The sequence below is a fragment of the Canis lupus genome, chromosome 1 (genome assembly GCF_003254725.2).
Source record: "Canis lupus dingo isolate Sandy chromosome 1, ASM325472v2, whole genome shotgun sequence".
NCBI classification, from domain to species: Eukaryota; Metazoa; Chordata; class Mammalia; order Carnivora; family Canidae; genus Canis; species Canis lupus.
The window spans coordinates 109,396,817-109,420,946 of NC_064243.1; the positions used below are offsets into that span (position 1 = coordinate 109,396,817).

Here is a 24,130-nt window from a genome sequence, read left to right on the forward strand (position 1 = left end):
GGAAGGACCCTCGCGGGGCGCGGGGGGCGGGGGCGCCGGGGAGACGCGTCTGGAGCAGTGCGTGCTGTGCAGCACCCCGGAGGCTGCCGGCTAGCTGCGGCGGGGCAGGGTGCCAGCACCCCCCGTGGGGGTGGGGGTGGGGGGTGGGGGCGAGGAGGGAGAAGGGCTGGGGGACGCCCTCTCGCAGCAGGTGCGGCTGAGCGAGGACCCGAAGAGGTGAGGCCTAGGGCAGGGGATCCCCGAGGGAGGCGCCTTCAGGCCGCCCGACGGCGGGGCACAAGCCCCGAGCAGGCCCGTGAGCCAAGGGCTCATTCGCGGGTGTTCCCGGGCCCCTCCAGTGCCACCCCCGTGCTGTGTGTGTCCTTGTGGGGTCTGTGGGGTGACGAGATTGGGGCTGGCTCGTGTGTGTCCTGTTTTTGATCCTGTGCGTAGAATAGGGTTGGGGAGATAGGATGGGCGAAGGCAGGTTTTCACTCCCGTTTCCCAGGTGACGAAAGTGAGGCTCAGGAGGCGGGAGGGGAGCTCGAACCCGGGTTTGTCCTATTCCGGGGCTCCCTCGCAGAACCGCTTAACGTTTCTGAACCTGTGGCCTCAGTGTCCGCCGCCCCGCTGATCCCCACCAACCTCGCCTCCCCCCCCAGGCCTCCCCCGCACCCCCCCACCCCGTGCCGGCCCCTCGGCCCGCTCGAGTCCCAGGACTCCTGCGAATGGGGTCGGGTCCCAGAGCTTCTAGAGGGAAGATCCAGCGACCAGAGGCCAGCAGACGCCGCCGGATCCGCCCCCCGCCCCCCGCCCCCGGAGAGGGGAGAGCGCCCGCACCCGCCGCGGCTCCCGCCAGGGGGCGCTCCAGGATCGCTCGGGGAGGGCGCGGGACGCTGCAGACCCTGGCCCAGGGCCTTCCAGGTCAAAGCTCCACCTGGGAGCGTCAGGCTGCCCAGAGTGCACGTTTCTGTAGCGCAGGGCCCTTCGTGTGAGGTCCTGGGATCAGCAGCACCAGCTGCTCTCACCCCGAGCTTGAGCTGGACGAGATGCATCTTCCCGAGCCCACCCCACACCTAGGGAATCACTTGGGTTTGGGACCCAGCAGTCTGTGGTTTTGAAAGCCTCCCAAGGATTCTGCTGCACGACCAGCTGGAGAGGGTCTGCTGTGGGGTCTGGTCATCTCCCGGAGCCCTGGGGTAGCAGTGGTCAGTCCCGGGTGCACACTGGAATCACCCTGCAAGCCCCAGGGCTCTGGGAGCCCCAGCCTCACCCTGTACCACTTGCATGACAATCTCTGCGTATGCAGGCTGGCCAAGGGTGTTGGGAACCTCCCTGGTCGGTCCACCTACCAGCCAGGATGGGAACCAGGGTCCTGGGGGCCCCAATTGGGGCTGAGACATCTGGTGAAGTTCTGGCTGCTTCTGATGTGGAACAGGAATAGGACAAGGAGAGATGATGTCTGTTGGGGCTGATTTGAGCTTTAATACATTATGTCTTCTTCAATCATCTCAGATAGGGGCACAGAGAGGCATAAATTAGCCAGCCCAAGGTCACACAGCTTGTGAGGGGTGGTGCTAGGGGTGATATAAGCCCAAATACCTCCTTACCCTGTCTCCCTAATGGTTCCTCCTGTCAAGGCACACCAACATGGGGCACTCAGAAAGTCCTTGCTATTGCAGGGTGGCACCTCTATGGCCATGTTCTGTTGTTTTTCTCTTTGGGGACACTTAGGGGTGTCCAGATAAAGGCCAGTCTGGGGACAAAACTCTAGTTTTCTGGTGCTTCCCCCCCCCCCCTCATGAAAATCCTTGCATGTTTGAAAGCACTATCCTGGAGGCATCAGTGGGCTGCATCGTGGCCTGGGCCATTCAGGTGTTAAATGAAATCCCCTTGGATTAAAAATATGAAAGCCCTGGTACAATTTCAGGGAACCCAAGGGACCTCTGACTCCTGGGCATTACTGGATGTTCATGCCTGGAACACTGGGGATGGGAGGGACAAACTGAGAATCAGCAGGGGGTGGGGAGTGGGGTGGATTTGCCCCCATATCTCTCCTGGTATATCTCACCATCTCCACTCCCACTTTCTTTCATCCTCCAGGACCCCAAACAGACTAGGCCCTCGTGATCATGTGGCTGCTCTTCTCCCAGAGGGGCAGCAGCTATGGAGAGCGCCCCCCCCCCAAGTGCTACCACTAGCCTGGCATCCAGAGCACCCACTGGGCACTCCAGGGCCAGCCGCATCCAGCGTGGTAACTCCCCAGCCCCTGGCAAAGTCCATCCCTCCAGGTGGGGTCCACACCCTGTCTTCTAAATCCCCTTTTTCCTGCCAGGCTTGAGCCATTTACTGTACCAGTGCAAAGCAGCTCTTAGCATCACTCGGAAGGAGCACCAGCAGCTCCTCCTTCCAGGGTGGAAGTGGGTGCGGGCATGTAATTCTTTTAGTTCCAGAGGAAAAAGACTAAGAGGCTTAGGCCAGGACTGCAGCCTTAGCCAAGACAGAGCTGGCCTTCAGGCCTCTCTCCTCCCTGACTTCTCTTTGCTCTCGCCCTCAGCGGGGCTGGGGTTGGGGGACACAAGACAATACAGAGAGAGGTCCCTCAGGGCCTACGGGGCCCTAACAACCCAGTCTTTCCCTGATTATAAGCGCCAGTCACAGCACACTACACACTATACCACCATCCAGCTTTTTGGCCTGTTCCTATTGCAGTTTTCGATGTGTCCAGTGATCAGTCTGCCCCAGGAGATATTTTGGGGGCTCGATCGAAACAGATTCCGGGGGCACACAGCCCACTCCAGCAAATCCACAGCTCTGGCATGAAGGGCCCCGGAATCTGAATTTCAGACACATTTCCCAGATACTTCTGGACCCTGCAACCAAGGTTGGCGGGGGTGGTGGTTGGGGAGAGTATATAAAAGTGCAGGCCCTGGGCCGGAACCCAGGGGCATGGGGATGGCGAGCAAAGTGACATAGACAGGCAGGTCACCATCCAGGAGGGTGGGAGTGGAGGGGACACAAGGGAGTGACAGCATAACCCTGGAGCATTCTTCAGCTGCCCAGTCCAGAGCCAGGAAATCACGTGGTAAGCATTTTATTTGCATGTCGGCTCGAGCTCCTTTTTTCTTAAGTTCAAGGAGGCGGTCAATGTTAAGTGTGCAGGAGAAAAGAAGAGAAAGGGGGAGGGGAGGAAATTTCTCCCTAGCATCCTGCCCCCGCCAAGCTGAGCACCTAGAGTCGCATTTGAGAAGTTAAAATCATGAGTGATGCAACCCCTTTGTATGGCTCTGTTTCTTTACATTCCTTGGGTGACTAGAAAGAGTCTTTAAAAAAAAAAATCAATGCATGAAAGATAAACTTTTAACAGGAAAGATGGGTGCTGGGTGGAGATGGGAGGACCACTGCCTGACCCTTGTCCACTTGCATTTTCAAGTATGGTGGCAGGAAGGGCATCTCCACCCAAGTGCAGGGGAGGGAGGGCCGAGCCCAGAGTGGTGATGGTATGGCAGGTGGCTGCGAGCCCCAGGGCACCCCTGCCCTCACCTCACAGCTGGTCTTCTCGCTCTCCCTGCTCTGCTTCTGCTCTGGCCTCTGCCCTTAACACTCTAAGGCTCCTGGCCTCGCCTGCCCTGGGGACTCTCTTGGGCAGGGTTGGCAACCGGGGAGTGTGCCAGAAGGCTCTCCGGCGTTTGCGAAACCATGAAAAACGTCCAGGGGTCTGGAACCTCACTGTCTTGACCTGTTTCCGGGCCTTAGCTCCTTGGGTTGTCCCTGTGGCCACCTGGGCAGCTGGGGCTTCTGCCCTTTGGTTATGTGCCGCTTCTGCCCTCTGGTTGGCTATGGCTTCTGCCCCATCGGATGCAGCCTCTGCCCCCTGGACAACTGGGACCTCTGCCCTTTGATTATCTGGAGCCCCTTCCCCCTGACTATTTGCAACTTCTGCCCTCTGGACAGCTATGGCCTCTGCCCCCTGGACAGGTATGGCCTCTACTCTTTGATCATCTGCAGCCTCTGCCCTCTGATTATCTGCAGCCTCTGCCCTCTGATTATCTGCAGCCTCAGCTCTCTGATTATCTGCAGCCTCAGCCCCCTGATCATCTGCAGCCTCAGCCCCCTGATCATCTGCAGCCTCTGCCCTCTGATCATCTGCAGCCTCTGCCCTCTGATTATCTGCAGCCTCAGCCCCCTGATCATCTGCAGCCTCTGCTCTCTGATCATCTACAACCTCTGCAACCTCCTCTGTGGATGCTGCTTCTTCCCTCCTGTGACGGCGAAAAGAGGCCCAGTTGATTTTGGGCCTCCATCGTCTTGGGGGACTCTCAGGCACCTGCTCAGCTCCTGTGTTGCCCACATTAACCCCCCGGCTGGCTCTGCCCAGTACGGACGCCCCAACCCTCTCCAGCCTGGTAGAGGCCTGCCGGGCCTCGCCCACCTCGGGGCTGGACCTGGGCGCCCAACCCTTCACCCTCCGCTTCAGCTTCCCCCAGGACACCTGGCTGACATACTCTCGCCACCTGTCAGCCTTGGACAGCTGCGGCCTGGGGTTGTCCTCGAACATGGGCACTGGCAGGTTCACCCGGCGGCGGGCAGGTGGCGCGCTGGGCTTCTTCTCCCCTCGCTGCAGGAAGGCCTCCACCAGTTCCTCGTCGTCCTCGCTCTCCAGGTCGCTCCCTAGAAATTTGCTGCCCAGGTAACTGACTGGCATTTTGCGCACCTTCCTGCTGCGCCCTGCACCTTTGTGACCTTTGTCACCCTTGTCACGCTTGTCTCTGGAGGTGTCGAAGTCACTGAACTCGCTGTCGCTGGCATTGCTGCTGTCATAGGTGCCCACGACCAGGCGTGGGGGAGGGGTCACCATCTGCTGGACTCTCCTCCTCCCTCCGGGCTCCTTGGGCTTTCTGGGGGGCTGGGGCGGGTGTGGGGTGCTCTTCTCAATGATGCGGGCCACGTCCTCCAATGTGCGGCCTTCTTCCTCCAGAAACTGGATCAGCCGCTCCCGAAATTCCGCCTCCTTGGTGGCAGGCTTGGAGATGACCCTCCACACGCCTCCGGCCAGCCTGACCTCCCGGGGGATGAGCAAATAGTCGACGTCCTCCCCGATCTGCAGCATCCCCACCGTGGAGTCCTCCTCCCTGCGGAACACCTTGCCAATCTTCTTAAAGGTCCCAACGGGCTTCAAGGCTTCCACGAGGACGTCCAGATCCACATCTTTGCACACATCAGGGACGCTCCAGAGGATCAGGGAGTCGGGGGATGGGAGGAAGCCCCAGGGGAACCAGCCCCCCACGTGGCTTTTCTCGAGGGTCTTTAAGATCTCCAGGGTGAAATCTGGGCTGGGGGCAACGACCCCAAACTACAAATAGGCCTGAGTCTTGGGGGTGGGGGTCCCAGCAGAACTGCCCCCGGGGAGGGTCTCACCTCTGCAGCCAAGGATGAGCCAGCCCCTCCCGACTCCTCTGCCCGCCACAAAGTCCAGTCTTGACCGAGTCCGGCTCCCCGCCCACCACCGAGGACTGGCGGGAATCAATCCCCAGGATGCTTACGTGAGCCCGGGAGAGGCGAGTCCTGGGGCTCGAAGCCCACCGCCAGCTGCAGACGTGGAGTCCCGGCTCCAAGCTAGTGGGGGCGCACGGGCTGCCCCGTGGCTCTTCCTGCCTCGGGACGCGCCCGCAGCTTGGGAGAGGCCTTCGCACACGAAGACGGCTCTTCAATAAGGCCGAGGCGCTTGGGGGCCGCAGCCCGGCCCCCCAGGGTCTCCCGCCCCCGGGCAGGCGGCCACCCCAGTCCCAGGCCGACCTTGACGCGCCCACAGCCTCCCCAGCCCGAGCGCTCAGCGCCGAGGAGCGCGGGCAGGAAGTTCCTCCTCGCTCTCCCCTCGGGGAGGCCCACCTTCCCCTTCTCATCTTACACTCCCGGACTCGGGAAGACTGACAGGGGGGCTGTCCACTCCCTTCGGGGCGCCCTTATTCCCTCCCCCACAGGGGTGTGGCCGCGCTCCGGGCCTCCTTGGGGCCACCGCTCCCGAGGCGGACGCCCCCGCCGGGGCCCACGTCAGCACCTTCCCTGGGGGAAAGGCGGCAGTTCCCTAACCTGCCCTGCTAAAGCCGGGGCTTCCAGCCGAGCCCTGGAGGTGGCGGTGCTCACGGGGCGGTCCTTTGGAAAGCCACCGGCACTGGAGGTGACCACTTCACACCATGTGACCTTGGGTACCAGCCACTGGCACTGGAGGTGACCACTTCACATCATGTGACTTTGGGTACCAAGAGGTCCCTACCTCTTTAGCCATACAGGTTCCGACCTCCTTACAGGTCGGTGGAGAGATTGGTACCAGGATCGTAACTGCGCTAGCCTCTAGCACCAGGCTTGGCACACGGTAGGTGCTCAATAAAGATTGTGGGGGTGAAGGAAGGAACCGAAGTGTTCATCAGGAGGCGCTGGCTTGGTTGTACGGTTCTCGCATTGAAAGACTATGCAGCTCTGTAAAAAGAAGCATCCGGTGAAAAGGAGAGTCAGGTTTTATGGAGCGTCTCCTGCGTCCTTAGACACCATTCTAAGTGCTTTCTGCAGACTAACTCATGAAATCCTCCCTATAACATTATGATACAGGTAATATGATCATTCCCATTTTATTTTATTATTATTTTTTTAATTTTTATTTATTTATGATGGTCACAGAGAGAGAGAGAGAGAGGCAGAGACACAGGCAGAGGGAGAAGCAGCCTCCATGCACCGGGAGCCTGATGTGGGATTTGATCCCGGGTCTCCAGGATCGCGCCGGGGCCAAAGGCAGGCGCCAAACCGCTGCGCCACCCAGGGATCCCTTATTTTATTTTATTAAAAGATTTTATTTATCTACTTGAGAAAGAGAACAGAGAGAGAAGAGAAGCAGACCCCCTGCTGAGCAGGGAGGAAGAGGTGGGGCTCCATCCCAGGACCCCTGGATCATGACCTGAGCCCAAAGCAGCCGCTTTAGCGGACTGAGCCACCCAGGGGTCCGATCATTCCCATTTATAGCTGAGGATGTAAATATCACCTACTCGGGGTACCTGGGTGGCTCAGGCAGTTAAGTATCTGCCTTTGGCTCAGGTCATGATCCCAGAGTCCTGGGATCGAGTCCCATATTGGGTTCCCTGCCCAGCAGGGAGTCTGCTTTTCCCTCTCTGTTCATGCTCCCTCTCTCAAATAAATAAAATATTTTTTTAAAAAAAATCACTTACTCAAGGTCCCACTGCCAGAAGTAATGGAACCTGGATTTGAATCTGAAACAGTCTGACTTGTGTGTATGGGGTTGGGGGGCAAAGGGCCTAGATATGCATCTATGCATCCTGTCTAGGCAAAGGGCCTAGATATGCAACTTAGGTCAGGGGACACCTCTCAGGTAGAAGCGCCGCCAACAGTGGCTGTTTCTGGGGGGTCCCAGAATTGGCAGAGACATGTACTTTTCCTTCAATATCTTTTTGGATTGCTTGGATTTTTAGGAGTCAGAACTGTTAATTAAGCAAGTTAAATTTTTTCTTAAAGATTTTATTCATTCATGAGAGACACACAGAGAGAGACGCAGAGACACAGGCAGAGGAAGAAGCAGGCTCCCTGTGGGGAGTCCAATGCAGGTCTCAATCCCAGGACCCCGGGATCACCACCTGAGCAGAAGATGGAGGCTCAACCAATGAGCCACCTGACACCCAAGCAAGTTCAATTAAATCAAAGTTCCTCAGGGACACCTGGGTGGCTCATTGGTTAAGCATCTGTCTTTGGCTCAGGGTGTGATCCTCAGGTCCTGGGATCGAGTCTCACATGGGGCTCTCTGCATGGAGCCTGCTTCTCCTCCCTCTGCCTATGTCTCTGCCTCTCTCATTGTGTCTCTCGTCAATTAAATAAAAGTTCCTCAGACTTGGCTATGGACACAGCAGGTCAGGATCCCTGGGATGTGGGGCCCAGGATGTGTGAAGCTTCCCAGGTAACTCTGAGGCAGCTAGCTCGGCAACAATGAGCACCACAAGGCATTAGTAATAATAGCAGTTAACTTGCAGGAAGAGTTTCCTTGACATCAGGCACCCTGCTGTGTGCGAAATGGGACTGTTGTTAGGAATTCTCAGAACTATCTGGTAGGAAAAAAAGAAAAAAAAGAACTATCTGGTAGGGTGGATCCATGCAAACAGCTTCCTGCTTTCCCCCTCACGGTCTGCAGTGACCCCAACCTAGCAGCTGGAGGAATTTTTTAAAAACTTAGGTCAGGGGACGCCTGGGCGGCTCATTTGGTTAAGCGACTGCCTTTGGCTCAGGCTCCTGGATTCGAGCCCCACCACTGGCTGGCTTTCTGCTCAGCAGGGGAGTCTTCTTCTCCATCTACCTCTGCCCCTGCTCTGCCCCTGCTGGTGGGCTCTGTCTTTTGCTCACTCTCTCTCTCAATTAAATAAATAAAATTAAAAACAAAACAAAACAAAAAACACCTAAGTCAGATCTATCTCTACTCTTTCAAAAATCCTCCATGTTACTTGGAGTAAAATTAAAGGCCTCACCTCCTCTACTTCCCTCTCGCTTTCTCTCCTTCTCACTGACTCCACTCCAGCCACACCTGCCTCTTCACTGTCCATCAAGGACACCAGGTTCATGTCCGCCTTAGGGCCTTTGCACTTGCCCTTCCCAACCTCCAGAATGTTATGGCCCCACCTTCTCTTTGGAGATTTCCCTCTGCTCAAATGACACCTTTTTTAGAGAGGTCATTCTGCACCCCCCTCAACTACAGAAGTGGCCTCTACCCTATCTCAGGAATCCTTATTCCTTTCTAAATCCTATGAGGCTCTTTTCATGATAAAGTTTTTCAATGCATAGAATTGCATCCACTGGATGACAAAGGAAACCAATTGTAATGAAATACAATTTTTTTTTAACAACGGTTAAAAAAGAAAAAAATTCAACAACGGCAAAAACCCCTGTGAGAGAGTGACTTTAATACAAAGGTATAAAGAAGGAACGCCTGTAATTCTATTTAACTGGCGATGTGGGATTTTACTTCTTGAAGGAACCCGGCAGATGTGGAGAGAAAGAGGGAAGGGAGAGAGGGGAAAAAGGAGGATGCTTGGCGGGTGGGGTTGGTGGAGATCTCAGCGAGGCCTCTGCACAATTCCTGGCTCGCTCGGGTTGTTTTTGCTTTGCGGAGCCGGGTCGATAGGCTTTGCTGGATTTTCTCCTCCCTCTCCCAAGCTCCAGCCCAGCAGGCTCGCGCGCCCCGGCCTGGCCTCCCACCGCCCCGCCCCTCCCCTGTGCCGCGTTTAGAGCCGCCCTGCGGTCTCCACGGCAACGAGCCGCCGCGTCTGTAGAGCGAGTCCCTAATGGGAGGCGAGGGTCCGGAGGTGGGGGCGGCCAGCACCTCTTCTGAGCTTCTCACCCCTTCCTTAGGCCTGATTCCCCCCACTCAGCTTCCTGAAAAGCTACCGGAAACTCAAAATCCCTAGGCTTACCCGTTTGAGGAATGCCGATTTATGAACCCAAGTCCCCAAAGTCAAGAATTCCAAGTGGAATGACCTCGCCTGTTGAGACATTTGTGTTCTGCAATTGGTAAAAGGTGTGTGTGTGTGTGTGTGTGTGTGTGTGTGTGTGTGTGTGTGTGTGTTTATGTGTGGGAGTGGGGCCGGGGTAGGGAGGGGAAGATTATCCTCGAAATGAAATGAAAACCTCAAATATCCAACATTCTTACAAAAATTGCCAACCCCTGAGCAGTTCCACTGTGGGTATTTTAGATTACTCAGATCTCTGGCAGGGGAGAGCCTTCGCCAGCCGGCCCAGAACAAACCATTATCACAGCTCCCACTTTTATACTTGGTTAAAAGACATGAAAAATCCAAAAAGAATGGGGGAAGAAAGCAAAACATGGCCTAGATCTCTCCACCCAGCGACACTTGGTTGCCACTTTTAAAAAATCATACTGAAAGTGACACATGTAAGAAAACGAAGTGCCAAAAAGGTATAAAATGAAAACCAAGTCCCCTCTCCCAGCCTCGAGCCTCCAGTGTCTCCCGGCAAAGTAATTACAGTGAAATACTTCTGTATTTTTCCAGAAAAAAAATGCTTACATGTGTAATTTTAGAATCTACCCCAGGGGATTCTTCACATCATCCTGAATTATTTTTATCATGGCACTTACCACTTCCTAGTATTTCCTTATTTATTTATTGTCTCACACTATTGGAATACTTGTCCCAAGAGGGGAGGGATATTTGGTTTGGTCACTGCTGACTTCTCAGAACCTAGAGCGGTGCTGGTAGGTGCTCAGAATGTTTGCTGAATGAATGAAGGAGAGGATTGCACTAGATATATTCCTATAAATTTTGTTTTTTACTGATAATTTACTTTGATTGAGCACCTATTTTGTCCCTGTCCCCCTGCATTTTTTCTTTTACTCCTTACAACCCCTCTTTTTAAAATTATTTTTTTAAGATTTTATTTATTTATTGAGAGACACAGAGAGAGGGAGAGACACAGGCAGAGTTGGAGAAGCAGGCTCCATGCAGGGAACCCAATGTGGGACTCGATCCCAGGACTCCAGGATCACACCCTGGGCCAAAGGCAGGTGCTCAACCACTGAGCCACCCAGGGATCCCCACAACCCCTCTTTTTAAAAAAGATTTATTTATTTATTTGAGAGAAAGAGAGAGTGCATGTGCACGCACTTGCAGGGAGAGGCAGAGGGAGAGAGAATCTCCAGAAGATTCCTTGCTGAGCTCAGAGGTGGGGGGGGGGCTCAATTTCACAACCCCAATCTCATGACCCTGAGATCATGACCTGAGCTGAAACCAAGAGTCTGAGGCTTAACCGACTGAGCCACCCAGCTGCCCCACTCCTTATGACCCCTTTTAAATAAATACTTATTCCCATTTTCCAGATGAGAAAAAATGAGGCCAAAAAAAGCCACACAGCTTGTGACAGAGCTTTGAATCACTTGGGTTCCTTAGATCCCAGCCCCTGTACTCTTATGCCTCCTTTATTTTCCCAGTTTCCTATGGAGGGTAGAGGATGGAGAGCAAGGTTGATGAGCAATCCCTGAAGACTTCTCTCCCAGGTGACATTTGTAAACTTTGGCACAGTCACTAGATTTGTCTTCAGTCTCAAATGCCCAGGAATCAGATACCTGCCTAGAATGAATGGGATATAGATTATCCACACTTTTTAACCAGTGGGCTCATTGATGGCACATAGTAGGTCCTCAAGAAGTACAGCAGGAAGGAGCCTTATGGTTCACACTCTGGCCTCCAGAACCAGCCACATAGTTGGGCCACCTCTGCCTCCCACCTCTTCAGCACAAAATTTGGAAGCTGTTTGGTGAGTGTGGAAGCAAAGCTGACAGAATAGCTGTATATTTGAAAAATCATTCATTCATTCATGTGGCACATTTCTCTAAAGCACAGATTCCCAAACCTGGTTGCACATTAGAATCACTAGTGAGGGACGCCTGTGTGGCTCAGTGGTTGAGAGTCAGCCTTCGGCTCAGGGTGTGATCCCGGAGTCCTGGGATCTAGTCCCATATCAGGCTCCCCGCACGGAGCCTGCTTCTCCCTCTGCCTGTGTCTCTGCATCTCACTGTGTAACTCTCATGAAGAAATAAAATCTTAAAAAAAAAAAAAAGGAATCATTAGCGAGAATTTTAGAAATCACAATTTCTCAAGTCCAAACTACTGGATCAGAGAATGTTAGGGTGGGGTATTTCATTAAAAAAATAATCTCCCCAAATGACTCTGACAGAGGTGATGGTTGGTGGGGCTGGGCAGAGGCAAGGGAGGTCCTTGGCCAGCTGGAAATACCACCCGGCACCTGCAAAAGAGCCAGATTGGAAATTAGGGTTTCTCCAATTTTAGCAACATAGAGGGACCCTTACAGGGGGTGAGGGATGGGAATCTCTGAGATCTTGTAATAGTTTGGATAATGGATGCCCATGGATTGCAGCTTCGAATCCCTGGAATTTGAAAATGTGACTTTATTTGGAAAAGGACCTAAGTATCTTTGCAGATATTGTGAAGGATTTTGAGATGAGATTAGCCTAGATTATCTGGGCAGGACTTCAAGAGTGTCCTTATAAGAAAGAAGCAGAGAGAGATAACAGACACAGACGAGAAGCCATGAAGACTCAGTGGAGGCGGGGTGACCACACAGGCAGAGATGGGGGTGATGTGGCCACGAGCCAAAGAGCACCAGGAGCCACCAGAAGCTGGAAGAGACAAGGAAGGAGCCTCCCCTGCCTAGAGCCCTCGGACAGAGCTCAGCCTTGCTCACATCTTGATTTTGGACTTCTAGCCTCCAGAAGCCTGAGTGAATAGATTGTGTTACTCTGAGTCACCCAGTTTGTGGCGATTTGCTACAGCAGGCACAGGATCAAGTCTAGACCCGCCCCCGACCCTGCAGTGTGGCCGCTAATTCTCCAGACTCCAATGAGGAAAGCTCCAAATGAAAACATCCAAGTTTTATTGTGTGACCTTGTCTCTTAAGAACCATTATCCCGGAGGTGAAAGAATTATCGTGCCGTCCTCTGACCCCCAGAATCAGATATGGGTGATGAGACCTGTGGAAGTGTTTTCACATGCTCGCTGTCCCCCCCCTCTGTGGACTTCCCTCTGCTGCCTGCCCCTCATTGCTAGCCTCACCCCAGGGTGATCCAAACACTAGATGTCTCTTTTCTCAGGAGTCTGTGAAAACTTTGGCATTACATACCTAATTTTCCCACAAAGATGCCTCTTTTTGCATCTTTATGACTGCCCTCAGCAATGGGTACTATTATCAACCCATTTCACAGATGAGGAGATTGAGGCATGGAAATGAAGTACTTCCCCCAGGCAGCCCACCTCCCAACTGCCCCACTCTTGGTTTCATTTTTTTTTTAAGATTTTATTTATTTATTTATTTATTTATTTATTTATTTATTTATTCATTTAAACTGCTGAGCCACCCAGGCATCCCAGTTTCATTTTTTTTTTTTAAAAAAATGGTCAGCTCTTGGGATCCCTGGGTGGCTCAGAGGTTTAGCGCCTGCCTTTGGCCCAGGGCATGATCCTGGAGTCCCGGGATTGAGTCTGCATCGGACTCCCTGCACGGAGCCTGCTTCTTCCTCTGCCTGTGTCTCTGCCTCTCTCTCTCTTTCTCTCTCTCTCTGTGTCTCTCATGAATAAATAAATAAAATCTTTTTAAAAAGTAATAAAATAAAATAAAAAAGTCAGCTCTATTGGAGGTATACTTATACAATGTAGTCTTTTTAATGTTCCATGTGGTAAGATTGATTGATTGATTTGAGAAGAGAGAGAGAGAGAAAGAGAGAGAGATTGAGAGAGAGAGAGAGAATGTGTGCACAGTATGGAGGAGCAGAGGGAGAAGGAGAGAGACAATATTAAGCAGGCTCCATGCCCAGCACAGAGCTGGATGCGGGCTTGATCTCACGACTCTGAGATCATGGCCTGAGCTGAAATCAAGAGTCAGATGCTTAACCCACTGAACCACCCAGGCCCCCCTCCAGAGCATACGTTTTTGATGCATGGTGTACGCTCTCTTTGCTGCAAAGAAACTGTGGCATGGGTAGTATCAGCTCCACTTTACAGATAAGGGAACAGGGCCCAGAGAAGTAAAATCACCTCCCTGAAGGCACACAACTAGTTGGTGGCAGAGTCAAGATTTGAACCCAGGTCTGTGTGTGCAGCTCTGAATCCTTGGATGCTCTCTCCATCGTGTGCCCTGGTGATGCTAGGGCACAGGTTGGGTACTGTCTACCGAGGGGTATTACCCTGGTGTACTCACTACTTTGCCCAGATTCCAAAGCAGCCTTTTTGTCAGAACACAGCATATTGTCTTAGGAAGCTGGGCACACGGTTAGTTCAGGAATCTGAGCTATGAAACCAGGCTAATGTGTTCTCTGTGGATGAAAAACACAATGGTCACTGGACCCAGGATCCCAGTGGCCAAAGCTTAACAGCTTCCTCCATCTTAGCCATTGTTCTAAGTCATTTATATGTCTGAATGGATATAGTCCTCCCCACACCTGGTGAAACAGGTTACTACTATCCCCATTTTCAAATTAGCAACCCTGAGACACAGGAGGTTCAGTGGTTTGCCCAGGCTCATGCTTTGGGAGGGAGAGGAGTTAGGACTTGAACCCAGGCCATATATCCAACACTAGCCTTCATCTCCAAACCTCCATACACCAGGCGGAGGCATCTGCTGCCTTAACTGGCAGGTTGCCTAGTGAGAAAGCCAATTTAGAGGAATTTCTGATTCGATTTCCTTATTTACGTCATAGATATTTATCTGCATTCTATATTTATTGCCATAATAACTGTGTTTTTTTATTTTCCATATTCTGATGCCTTGCTATCTGGGGCCTGGCTGGCTCTTGAGGGGCTGCCCCTCCTGGGGTCAGGCAATTCCTAGAGAAAGTAAACAGTACTTGCCCTTGAGCATGTTCTTGAAATGCAAACCAGAGCCCACACCTCCAACTACCTCCTTTAGCAACCTTCCCATTCTGGCACCATCCACCTGTGCTATTCACCCCAGGGCCAAGTCTCAGACAACTAGGGACAGCCCCTAGACCCCAAAATCTGCTGAAATTATTCAAACTAGCCAGTCGCGTCTGCTTATCCTGTCTCATCCACTCCTGCCTGCAGAAACCACAGTGGCATTTAACAAAATCTACACAAATTAATCACCATCGAGAGATATATCAAGCCAGAAAAATATAGGGGAACAATGAGGAGATAAAATAGGGGGAATAATCCATCCTGGGGTGGCCTGGAAGGCTTCCTGGAAGAAGAGACCTGAGGGTTAAGAGTCGGAGGAGTCCTGTAAGAGCATCCTAGGCAGAGGCAGTACAGAGACAAAATTTCTTTGGGTGGGGGAGGAGGGGAGAAGGAGTATGTCTGGGGGTGGCTAGAAATGGAGAGCCAAGGCAAGTGGGGATCTTTGGGCTATAAAGATGTCGAACTTTCTTCTGAACGGGGATGGAGTAAGCAGAGGAGTGACCACACCGATTGATTTTGATTTATCGTTGTAGAGGGATACCGCAGTCCCCAGAAAGCAGAGGGAGCCCAGTAGCCAGAGCACAGGGAAGAAATACCCCAGCCTCTCTTTCCTCCTGCCCTCTGACTCCTGCCGCTGCCTCCCATTGGCTGATCCCAACAAGGAAGTCTTAGGGCACAGGAGCTTTGGTATACAGGGCTCCAAGGTGGCCTCCTGGGGAGCAGAGCAGGGTGGAGAAGCACAAAGAAGCAATCTGGGGAACCCATGGAGAATCACCAGCGCCAGCCCATGGGAATCACATATAGGTTGGCTTCTCGGAGGTTCTGAGCCCTCCTTCAGAATTTTTGGCCCTCAACGAGCACTGTTGAAGGAGCCTCAAAGAGACCCAGTCCTGAGCCAGGAGCACAGATTGTCCTCAGAAAGACCTAGGCTTCTGTCCTTTTGAGCCTTCCTATGTTGTTTTAGGCAGGTCACTTAACCTTTCTTTATTCATAGAATGAGATAAAGTAATAATATACAGCTCATAGTCACTAATCTCCTCTTTTGAAATCCAAAAAAACTCAGAAAGCTTTGCATCACGCCCTCCCTCCATAAAAGCAAGGAACAGCATTTAGAGGCACGATCTAGATTTACATAAGGTTATTTATATTCTTCATTTATTTCCCTTAATGTCAATATCCTACATTTCCCTACAGAATACTAATGGGTTTGATTATGGGAACTGCCCAAATCTGCCCATGGGGTGCCTTACACAATACAAGATATAGTCACTGTATCAGTTTTCTGACATCCCAAACTCTCTGAATTCTTTTTTTTTTTTAAGATTAAAAAAAAAAGATTTTATTTATTTATTCATGAGAGACACACAGATAGAGGCAGAGACATAGGCAGAGTGAGAAGCAGGCTACCTGAGGGGAGCCCAATGCGGGTCTCAATCCCAGAACCCCGGGATCATGACCTGAGCTGAAAGCAGATGCTTAATCACTGAGCCACCCAGGCTTCCCAATTCCTTTTTTTTAAAATTTTTTATTTATTTATGATAGTCACACAGAGAGAGAGAGAGAGAGAGAGAGAGAGAGAGAGAGAGAGAGGCAGAGACACAGGCAGAGGGAGAAGCAGGCTCCATGCAGGGAGCCCGACGTGGGATTCGATCCCGGGTCTCCAGGATCGCGCCCTGGGCCAAAGGCAGGCGCCAAACCGCTGCGCCACCCAAGGATCCCTAATTCCTTTTTTTTTTTTTTTAAGTTTATTTAAGTAATCTCTACACTCAATGTGAGGCTCAAACTCACAACCCCAAGATCAAGAGTCACATGCTCTTCCAACTGAGCCAGCCAGGCAATCCCCAAACTTTCTGAATTCTGAAGCATGTCTGACTTAAGATTTTGGTTAAGGGGTTGTGGACCTATAGTGTCATACTTTGGGGGTTGGGAAGATATAACAAATTAATGAGTATGAAAGACTGTGCACAGTGCCTGGAATACAGAATGGCTATTATCTTATTCCAGATAAACCATTTCACCATTTCCATCAGTCACTAGGAGCCGAAAGTTGTGTGTTTTGTGTTCTATTGGCCATGAGATCTGATGACACTGCTTTAAAAAAGATAATATAGCCCTGGAAAACTTCAGGCAACCCATGGAAGCAGTTTTCAAAAAAAAAATTTTTTTAGCAGCTAGATTATTTTTCCCTTTTAATTAAATTTATTTTTTGAAAGATTTTATTTATTTGATATGGAGAGAGAGCACAAGCAGGGGGAGTGGCAGGCAGAGGGAGAGAGAGAAGCAGACCCGCTGGGGAGCAGGGAGCTTGACGTGTGTTTTGATCCCAGGACCCTGGGATCATGACCTGAGCCGAAGGCAGATGCTTAACCAAATGAGCTACCCAAGGGCCCCTATTTTTCCCTTTTTAAAAAAGATTTATTTTAGAGAGAGCATGTGCGAGTGAGGGGAGTGGCAGAGAGAGAGAGAGAGAGAGAGAGAGAGAGAATCTTGAGCAGACTCCCCACTGAGCGTGCAGTCCAATGTGGGGCTCAATCCCATGACCCTGAGATCATGACCTGAGCCGAAATCGAGAACCAAATGCTTAACCAACTGAGCCACTCAGGCGCTTCTAGATTATTTTTCTAAATTAGATCTAGCATAGATTCCCCCAACATATCAAAGAGCATACTGTGATCGCATTAACATACATTTATTTTATAAGTTCATATTTGTACAATAGAGCATCAACCACAAAGAACAGTGAAGAATTATAACGGAACCCACTCTTGGAAATGGGAGTTCACCGAGGCCAGCTGCAGGCTTCTATATCAGCCAGCACGTCCAATTTTGGGGGGCATTTTCACATAGGGTTTGCTGTGTGCCAGCCAGGTCTCAACTCACACAGATAACTGATTTCAAATGGTAACAGGTTTGCACAACTGCTTGCTTTGCTGTGTTAGGAAACTCTTCCAGAAAACCTTGAGAACTGGTAGATTTGGTTCTGGGGGCAACAATGAACATTGACACACATTCACGTTGTGTATCACAAATATGAACGTTATATGGGGAAACACCTGAAACTCACAATAAGCACAAATACAGTATTGATACTGCAATAAGACTATAAGGAACGTCACACTGTCCCTTGTCATGATACAATGACTGTGCCTTGGTGGGAGAACAGCATGCAACAAGCAAATGTGCCTGAGGTCTTATTCAAGCCCGGACTCTGAGGAAACAGTGAACGCAGTAGCACAATACACACTGTGAGTACGTTTGCTCAGGCTGGAAAGTTACAAGGGCGAAAAGGATCAAGAGAGGACTACAAACTTCTAGACCACAGATGCACTTGAAGAGTAAATATATGTGTGGGGAGGGCAGGAAAAGCTGGATCCCAACCATTGCACAGGAGAAAAGATGGTTGAGGCGATGATTCAGAGCCAGCTGGGGGAGTTCACAGAAATCAGAGTCTTCCAGATTTTAGGTTGTCAACGCAAGGGAACTCTAAAAATCCCTTCTGTCTTGACCATTGCTCGGAATGCAGGGGCCTAGGAGGAATTTCTGACCTCCTGAGGGTGGATCCGTTGCCTGTACCCTGATTGCCAAGGTGAAGAGGTGGGTAGAGAATCTCCACTTTTTGGCCCTGTTAGGGGGGCCCCAAGGGGCAGCCTCACAGAAATAAGAACAGGGCTTGGATGCTGGAAGTCATAAAAGTGACCGATGCCCACCACAGTAATACATTAGGAGTCTCCACTCTTACGATTTGGTAGGTAGGAATCTGAGCCTCTGGGGGTGTGGTGTATAAATTGTATTTAAACAAAAAACAAGGGATCCCTGGGTGGCGCAGCGGTTTGGCGCCTGCCTTTGGCCCAGGGCGCGATCCTGGAGACCCGGGATCGAATCCCACGTCAGGCTCCTGGTGCATGGGGCCTGCTTCTCCCTCTGCATATGTCTCTGCCTCTCTCTCTCTCTCTCTCTCTCTGTGTGTGTGACTATCATAAATAAATAAATCTTTAAAAAAAACAAAAAACAAAACAAAACAAAAAACAAAAGAACTTCAACTCAAACCTTTGCAAATCCCTGAACTAATGGAAGTTTGTAAAATCACAAATCAGATCTCCCTGAAATAGAGCTCTGTCTACCCATGGACACTTGGATTTTACTTGATTCACTTTTTTGCCTGTTTTTTTTTTTTTTTTTCCTCCACCATCACAGGAGACTCCAAAGTTAATGTTGTTAATGGGTAACTCTTGTAGGTGACCTCTTAATTATTTACCTCCTTTTGGACTATTTCCTGAAGGTCTTGCCTTCTGTTCTTTAGAGTGGGGAGCCCCCTCTGCACAAGTCAGAGCTTCTGGAGTTGAATTTGGGGAGACCCATATCCTAACCCCATGTGCCAATCAGAGCAGAAGAGTCTTATGTCTGACCATCCTTTGTCCTTGTAAGGGAGACTGAGCGTGTACAGAACAGTGATAGCTCTTGACAGAGTAGGACACAGAGCACTGAGCTTCTCAGGTGTGGCAAGCAGGCAACTCACTTTGTCAGGCATGGCTTCTGCTTGCCACATGTGAAACAGTGTGGCCCACTCTGGATGAGTTTGCACCAGAGGTGCATTCAAAGTCCATCCTTTTAAAAGATAAAAAAAAGGGGGGGGGCGGTGTTTAGACTTTGCAATAGCAGGATTTCCAGCAAGGCCCAAAGCTAAAAGTCTGTGTGTCTTCCTGGCATCAGGTACTCAGCAAAAGGGGCTGTCCCCGACATCAGGCCTGAGGGGACAGGAGGGCAGGTGATGGTTAAGGAGATAAGTGGCTTTTCTCCAGCAGCGGATTTCCCCATGTTCCTCCTGCTTGGCTTTTCCTCAACTCTGGCAAGAGACCTTCTGCAAACCCTTGAAATCTGGGACCCCGTTTCTCCTCTTGTGGTTTCCTGCCAACACCTGCTCATGCAGGGAGGTGGGGGTGGGGAAGCCCGCAATCTCCAGGTTAACAGTGCGATGATGGTGATGCTGATGCTGATGTGCTTCTCTCTAAGACTGCGAGCGACCTCCCGGCTCGTCCCTTGGGGTCTCCCGGTTGTTAGACGTCGTTTGCCGGGTGTTCACTCTCGCCCACTCAGACGACACTCACACACATACCCAGGTGTCACTCCCACAGTTACAGGTTACCCACAACTACTCAAATATTACCCGCTCTGACTCATACGTTGGGTTCAAACTCAGATGCTACCCACGCACTCAAACAGCACGATGCTCATTCAAGTATTCAAGTAACTCAGATGTACCCGCACCTACTCAGGTATTAATACGAGTGCCAGGAGGCCAAGGTCTGGGTCTCTCTGCTCCCTGCCCAGCGCCTGGGACAGCGTCTGGTATACACTGCGGGCGATCAGAAAACGTTTGTTGAAAGGCGGAGTGATCCATACTCAACCAGATGTTGCCTCTGTCTCCTCAAATGGAACCCACGCCCAGATGTACCCCAGTAACTCCCGGGTTCCCCAGACTCCACCAGCGCCGTGAAGGCAGGGTCTGTGTTTCTGTGTTGGGTTTGCACCCGGCTCCTGGCTCCTGGAACAGTGCCTGGGACATAGCAGGTGCACAGTAGATGTCTGTGGAATGACTGAATGGCCCACGCTCACCCAGACGTTCCCCACCTCACTCAGATGTCACCCACAAGTTATTCACTCGGGTGGAAATGCCCCCCTGCTCACTCGGCCGCCACCGCCCCTCGCCCCGCTGCCCCTCGCGCCCTCCCCACCTCACCTCACAGCTTCTTGTCGGAGGCATGGTGTCGCCGACGGTTTTTCTTGTGCTTCCGTTTGCCTCTCTTGTCGTCTCCAGCCTTGCTCTGCTTCTCCGCGGGGTCCGGAGGTGGCGCCCCGACCGCGCCCGCGCCCGCGCCCGCGCCCGCGGTGGCCCCGGCCCCTGGCTTCTCCCCGGGCCCGGGCGCCCGGCACTTTCTGGCAGGTGGCTCTCTGGGGCCCGTCACCGTGGGGCACAGCTCCTGCCGCAGGACCCGGGCCACGTCCTCCACCGTCCTGCCCTCGCTCTGCAGGAAGAGGTTCAGCTTGGTCAGGAACTCAATGTCCTGCTTCCGGGGCATGTAGACCACCCTCCACATGCCGCCCTTGCCCTTGACCTCCCTGGGGATCGCGGCATAATTGATGTCCTCCTCCAGCCGAATGATGGCTGCCTTGGTCCGCTCTTCTTCCAGGAAGGCCTTCCCGGCCACTTCGAACTTGCCCAGGGGCTTCAGGGGCACGCGGATGATCTCCTCGAATTCCTCATGGTCGCAGTCCTCCGGGATGCCCAGGATCATCAGGGACTTGTAACTGTCCACTTCCAGGGCCTTGCAGCCGTGCTCCAACAGAGCAATGTCCTTCACCCCAAAGAGCATCTTGCCCAGCTCCCGGAGGCAGCAGTATGCCCGCTGGTGCACACCCGAGCTGCCTCGGGAATCCAGGGAATGATCCAGGATGCCACGATCCTTCCCGAAGGCTAAGGAGGAGAGAGGCCTCACCGGCCGGTCTGTCCAGACTCCAGTCAGGGATGCTCTTGGCCCTGCCCTCAGGGCTGCAGCGTCCAGATTTCTGTCACCTTCTCCCGAGAGGGCTCTTGGGAATTCCCAGGGACTTACACGGCAGGAGGCAGAGGTGTTCTCTGCCAGCTGGCTGGCGTGGGTCCCGGGTCCGGGCAAGGCCGAACCAAGGAGGGTCTGAAGATGCACTTCGCCTCTCTTGGCGATGGTCTCCAAAGGGCTCACCGGTCCTGGCAATCTCGGCAGATCTGGGACAGGGGACCTCCTTGGGGCTGCTGCCACCGGGGTGTCGTGGGTGAGGGCCCAGAAAGCAGGGTGGCTGGTCTCTGGCGGTTGGGCCGGAGGTTGCCTTCGGTGCCCTGTGGCCCTGCTAAGACAAGGATGTGTCTGCTGCACTTGCTCCCGCAGTGACGTCACCGCCTCCTTCCGCTCTTCGGCCCTGAAGTCTCCATGGCAACCGCTGGAGCATCCCCTCTGCCATTGGCTGGGGCCGGCCGCATTGAAATCAGAGTCCAGGGGGGTCACTCAGGGGTGAGGGGTCAGCCATCTGCCTTCGAAAGCACCCTCCCTTCTCCTTTGAGAAAAGGGCTGATTCCAGGGGAGAGGGGACAGAGAAGATGCAAGAAGAGCCTGGAACATCTTTTTCTGGGTCAGAAGGTAAGGAAATGCTCCAAGAATGATGAGAACAGGTGGAAGTACAGAGAGCTAGCTTGAAGGACTCCCACTGGCCAAATCGGGGACAATTTGAGCATCAGTATTAAAAATGAGATCATAGGGACACCTGGGTGGCTCAGCAGCTGAGCATCTGCCTTTGGCTCAGGTCATGATCCCAGGGTCCTGGGATCCAGCCCCAGATGGGGCTCCCTGCAGGGAGCCTGCCTCTCCCTCTGCCTATGTCTAAGCCTCTCTCTCTGTGTCTCTTATGAATGAATGAATGAATAAATAAATAAATAAATAAATACAATCTTTTAAAAATGAGATAATAAACCGCTTGATAGAATAAGAATCCATGAGTCTGTGTAGTCATAAAAAAGTTAATAAATGGAAAGTTCGGTGGAGAAGTGTGGGCTATACGTTGTCTCACAGAAAACTTACAAATCAAAAGGAACAAGTGTCTCTTTCCCTTGGAATGTCCTTGTTTGTAGGTCACACCCACTACAGCATGCAGGGCACCATACTGGCAATTTTCTCCCAAAATGGTTCAGAAGGGAAAAAAGTCCTTTGTTCTGTACTTGCAACTTTCCTGTAAATTTGTGATTGTTTCAGAGCTATTTTCTTTTTTTTTTTAATTTTTATTTATTTATGATAGTCACACACACAGAGAGAGAGAGAGAGAGAGAGAGAGGTGCAGAGACACAGGCAGAGGGAGAAGCAGGCTCCATGCACCAGGAGCCCGATATGGGATTCGATCCCGGGTCTCCAGGATCGCGCCCTGGGCCAAAGGCAGGCGCTAAACCTCTGCGCCACCCAGGGATCCCAGAGCTATTTTCAAAAAGAAAAAAGAAGTGCCCCGCACGTCTGGTCCCCTTCACAATGTCCATTTCTCCCCCTTTCTGTCCCAGTAGCAAAAGCCAGAGTTTGAATTAGATCGACATCCTCCACAAATTCCCAAACTCAAGAGTTGGGCGAGGAATGGCTTGAACTAATTAGCATAATCCCACCCCTTTGCCACAGTGATTGGTTCAAAAATGGTCACCCAGGTAACCCAGGCCTAAGCCAGTCAGTGTGCTGTATCTCCCTGCTCACGGGGATTGGCTAAGGGCTGGACACCTGAACTCAGTGCAATTAAAATGAAGCTCTGGAGTTTTGAGACTAGTTATGAGGATTATGCTCCTCCCAATAGATGTGAAAGAACCAATATGGGAGGTGCAAGAGGTCATCTTGAAACCGTGAGAGAAGCTGTTCTGAGGATGAATTCCACATCCAGAGGAAAGCAGAGCGGCGGGAATCACAGAGAAACCAAACCATTGTCCCCGCTGTCTTCACAGACTTCTGGATCAAACCATGCCTGAAGTTGAACCCTCTGAAACCTTATTTTTAACTTTTTAAATGAAATGCATTTATAATGAGAAGTGTACAAGTTATAAAGGAAAATCTAGAAACTGAACACATTGTATAACCAGCACCCAAATCCAATAAATGAATGTCATCAGCATCCCCGGAAGGATGTCCTCTGCTTTCTTCAAGTCACTATATCCTGTCAAGGGTAGTCACATCCCTGAGTTTCACTAGCATAAATTCATCTTTTCTGGTTTTGTATTCTACATAAATGGAATCGCTCTGTGGTTCTTTTTTTTTTTTTTAAGATGTTATTTATTTATTCATGAGAGACACAGAGAAATGCAGAGACATAGGCAGAGGGAGAAGCAGGCTCCATGTGGGGAGCCTGACTCAGAACTCAATCCCAGGACCCTGGGATCACAACCTGAGCTGAAGGCAGACGCTCAACCACTGAGCCACCCAGACACCCCCACTGTCTGGTTCGTGGTCAACATATTTGTACGTATCTGTTGGTTATAAGCCTCAGCAGATGTTAAGCTAGTAGATACTCCCAGTTTCTCAAAGTAGTTGTATAATTTTACACTCCCCTAGCAGTACTTGAGAGTTCAAGGTCCTTCACATCCTCACTATCACTAGCTATTGTCAGAATTTTCCACTTTGGCAACTTGGGTGTGTGTCTCTCCCTGTGGTGTCTCCTGAGTGGAATCTCATTGTGTTTTTAATTTGAATGTTCCTGATGGCCAGTGACATTGAGGATACTTTTTTCAGAGGCATATTGGCCATTTGGATACTTTGTGAAGAGTCTGTTAAAGTCTTTCACTTTTTTTTTTTAACAATGAGATTGTCACTTTTCCTTATTGATTTGTAGTTTTTAAATTTAATTTAATTTAATTTTTGATTTGTAATTTATATAATCTGCATATTGTCTCGATTGCTTTAAGCTGATCTGACTTGGATTTTCTGCAACTTGTATCCAAAATGCAGCTTCATTAATACAGAGAGACTTCCAAGTATTTACTGCATGCAACATTTGCTTTGTCTTTTTCACACCTTGTAATTGTTGTGGCCATGATTAAATTATATTATGTAGGCACAATGTTGGGCTAGTATTTATCATGCAACTTCTCGGGGTCCCTGGGTGGCGCA

At 51.3% G+C, this 24,130-nt stretch overlaps 2 protein-coding genes and 1 long non-coding RNA gene across 5 annotated transcripts in view; 1 reads left to right on the forward strand and 2 right to left on the reverse strand.

The window, feature by feature from the left end:
* Positions 1–21,429, reverse strand: part of PNMA8C (PNMA family member 8C) — a 34,428-nt gene extending 12,999 nt beyond the window's left edge. Inside the window, exons 1-2 of one of the 3 annotated variants that reach the window (XM_049094186.1) lie at positions 20,209–21,428; positions 6,319–6,456 (exon numbers count right to left, since the gene is read on the reverse strand). In XM_049094186.1, coding sequence (XP_048950143.1) covers positions 20,210–20,842 — 633 coding nt within the window. In that variant the 5' untranslated portion in view covers positions 20,843–21,428 and the 3' untranslated portion in view covers positions 6,319–6,456; position 20,209. Of the gene's footprint in view, positions 1–6,318; positions 6,457–17,144; positions 19,217–20,208 lie in introns of those variants that run through there. The other 2 variants (XM_025421848.3, XM_049094190.1) reach the window with 2 other exon arrangements.
* CCDC8 (coiled-coil domain containing 8) lies at positions 1,439–5,671 on the reverse strand. The gene has a single exon (XM_025424570.3). It carries the CDS (start codon positions 5,087–5,089, stop codon positions 3,524–3,526), a length of 1,566 nt encoding a protein of 521 aa, XP_025280355.3. The 5' UTR covers positions 5,090–5,671; the 3' UTR covers positions 1,439–3,523.
* Positions 21,150–23,138, forward strand: LOC125752539 (uncharacterized). Its single transcript, XR_007402337.1, has 2 exons — positions 21,150–21,640; positions 22,827–23,138. It is a non-coding gene; the product is annotated as an uncharacterized LOC125752539 (long non-coding RNA).
* The last annotated feature ends 992 nt before the right edge of the window (positions 23,139–24,130 follow it).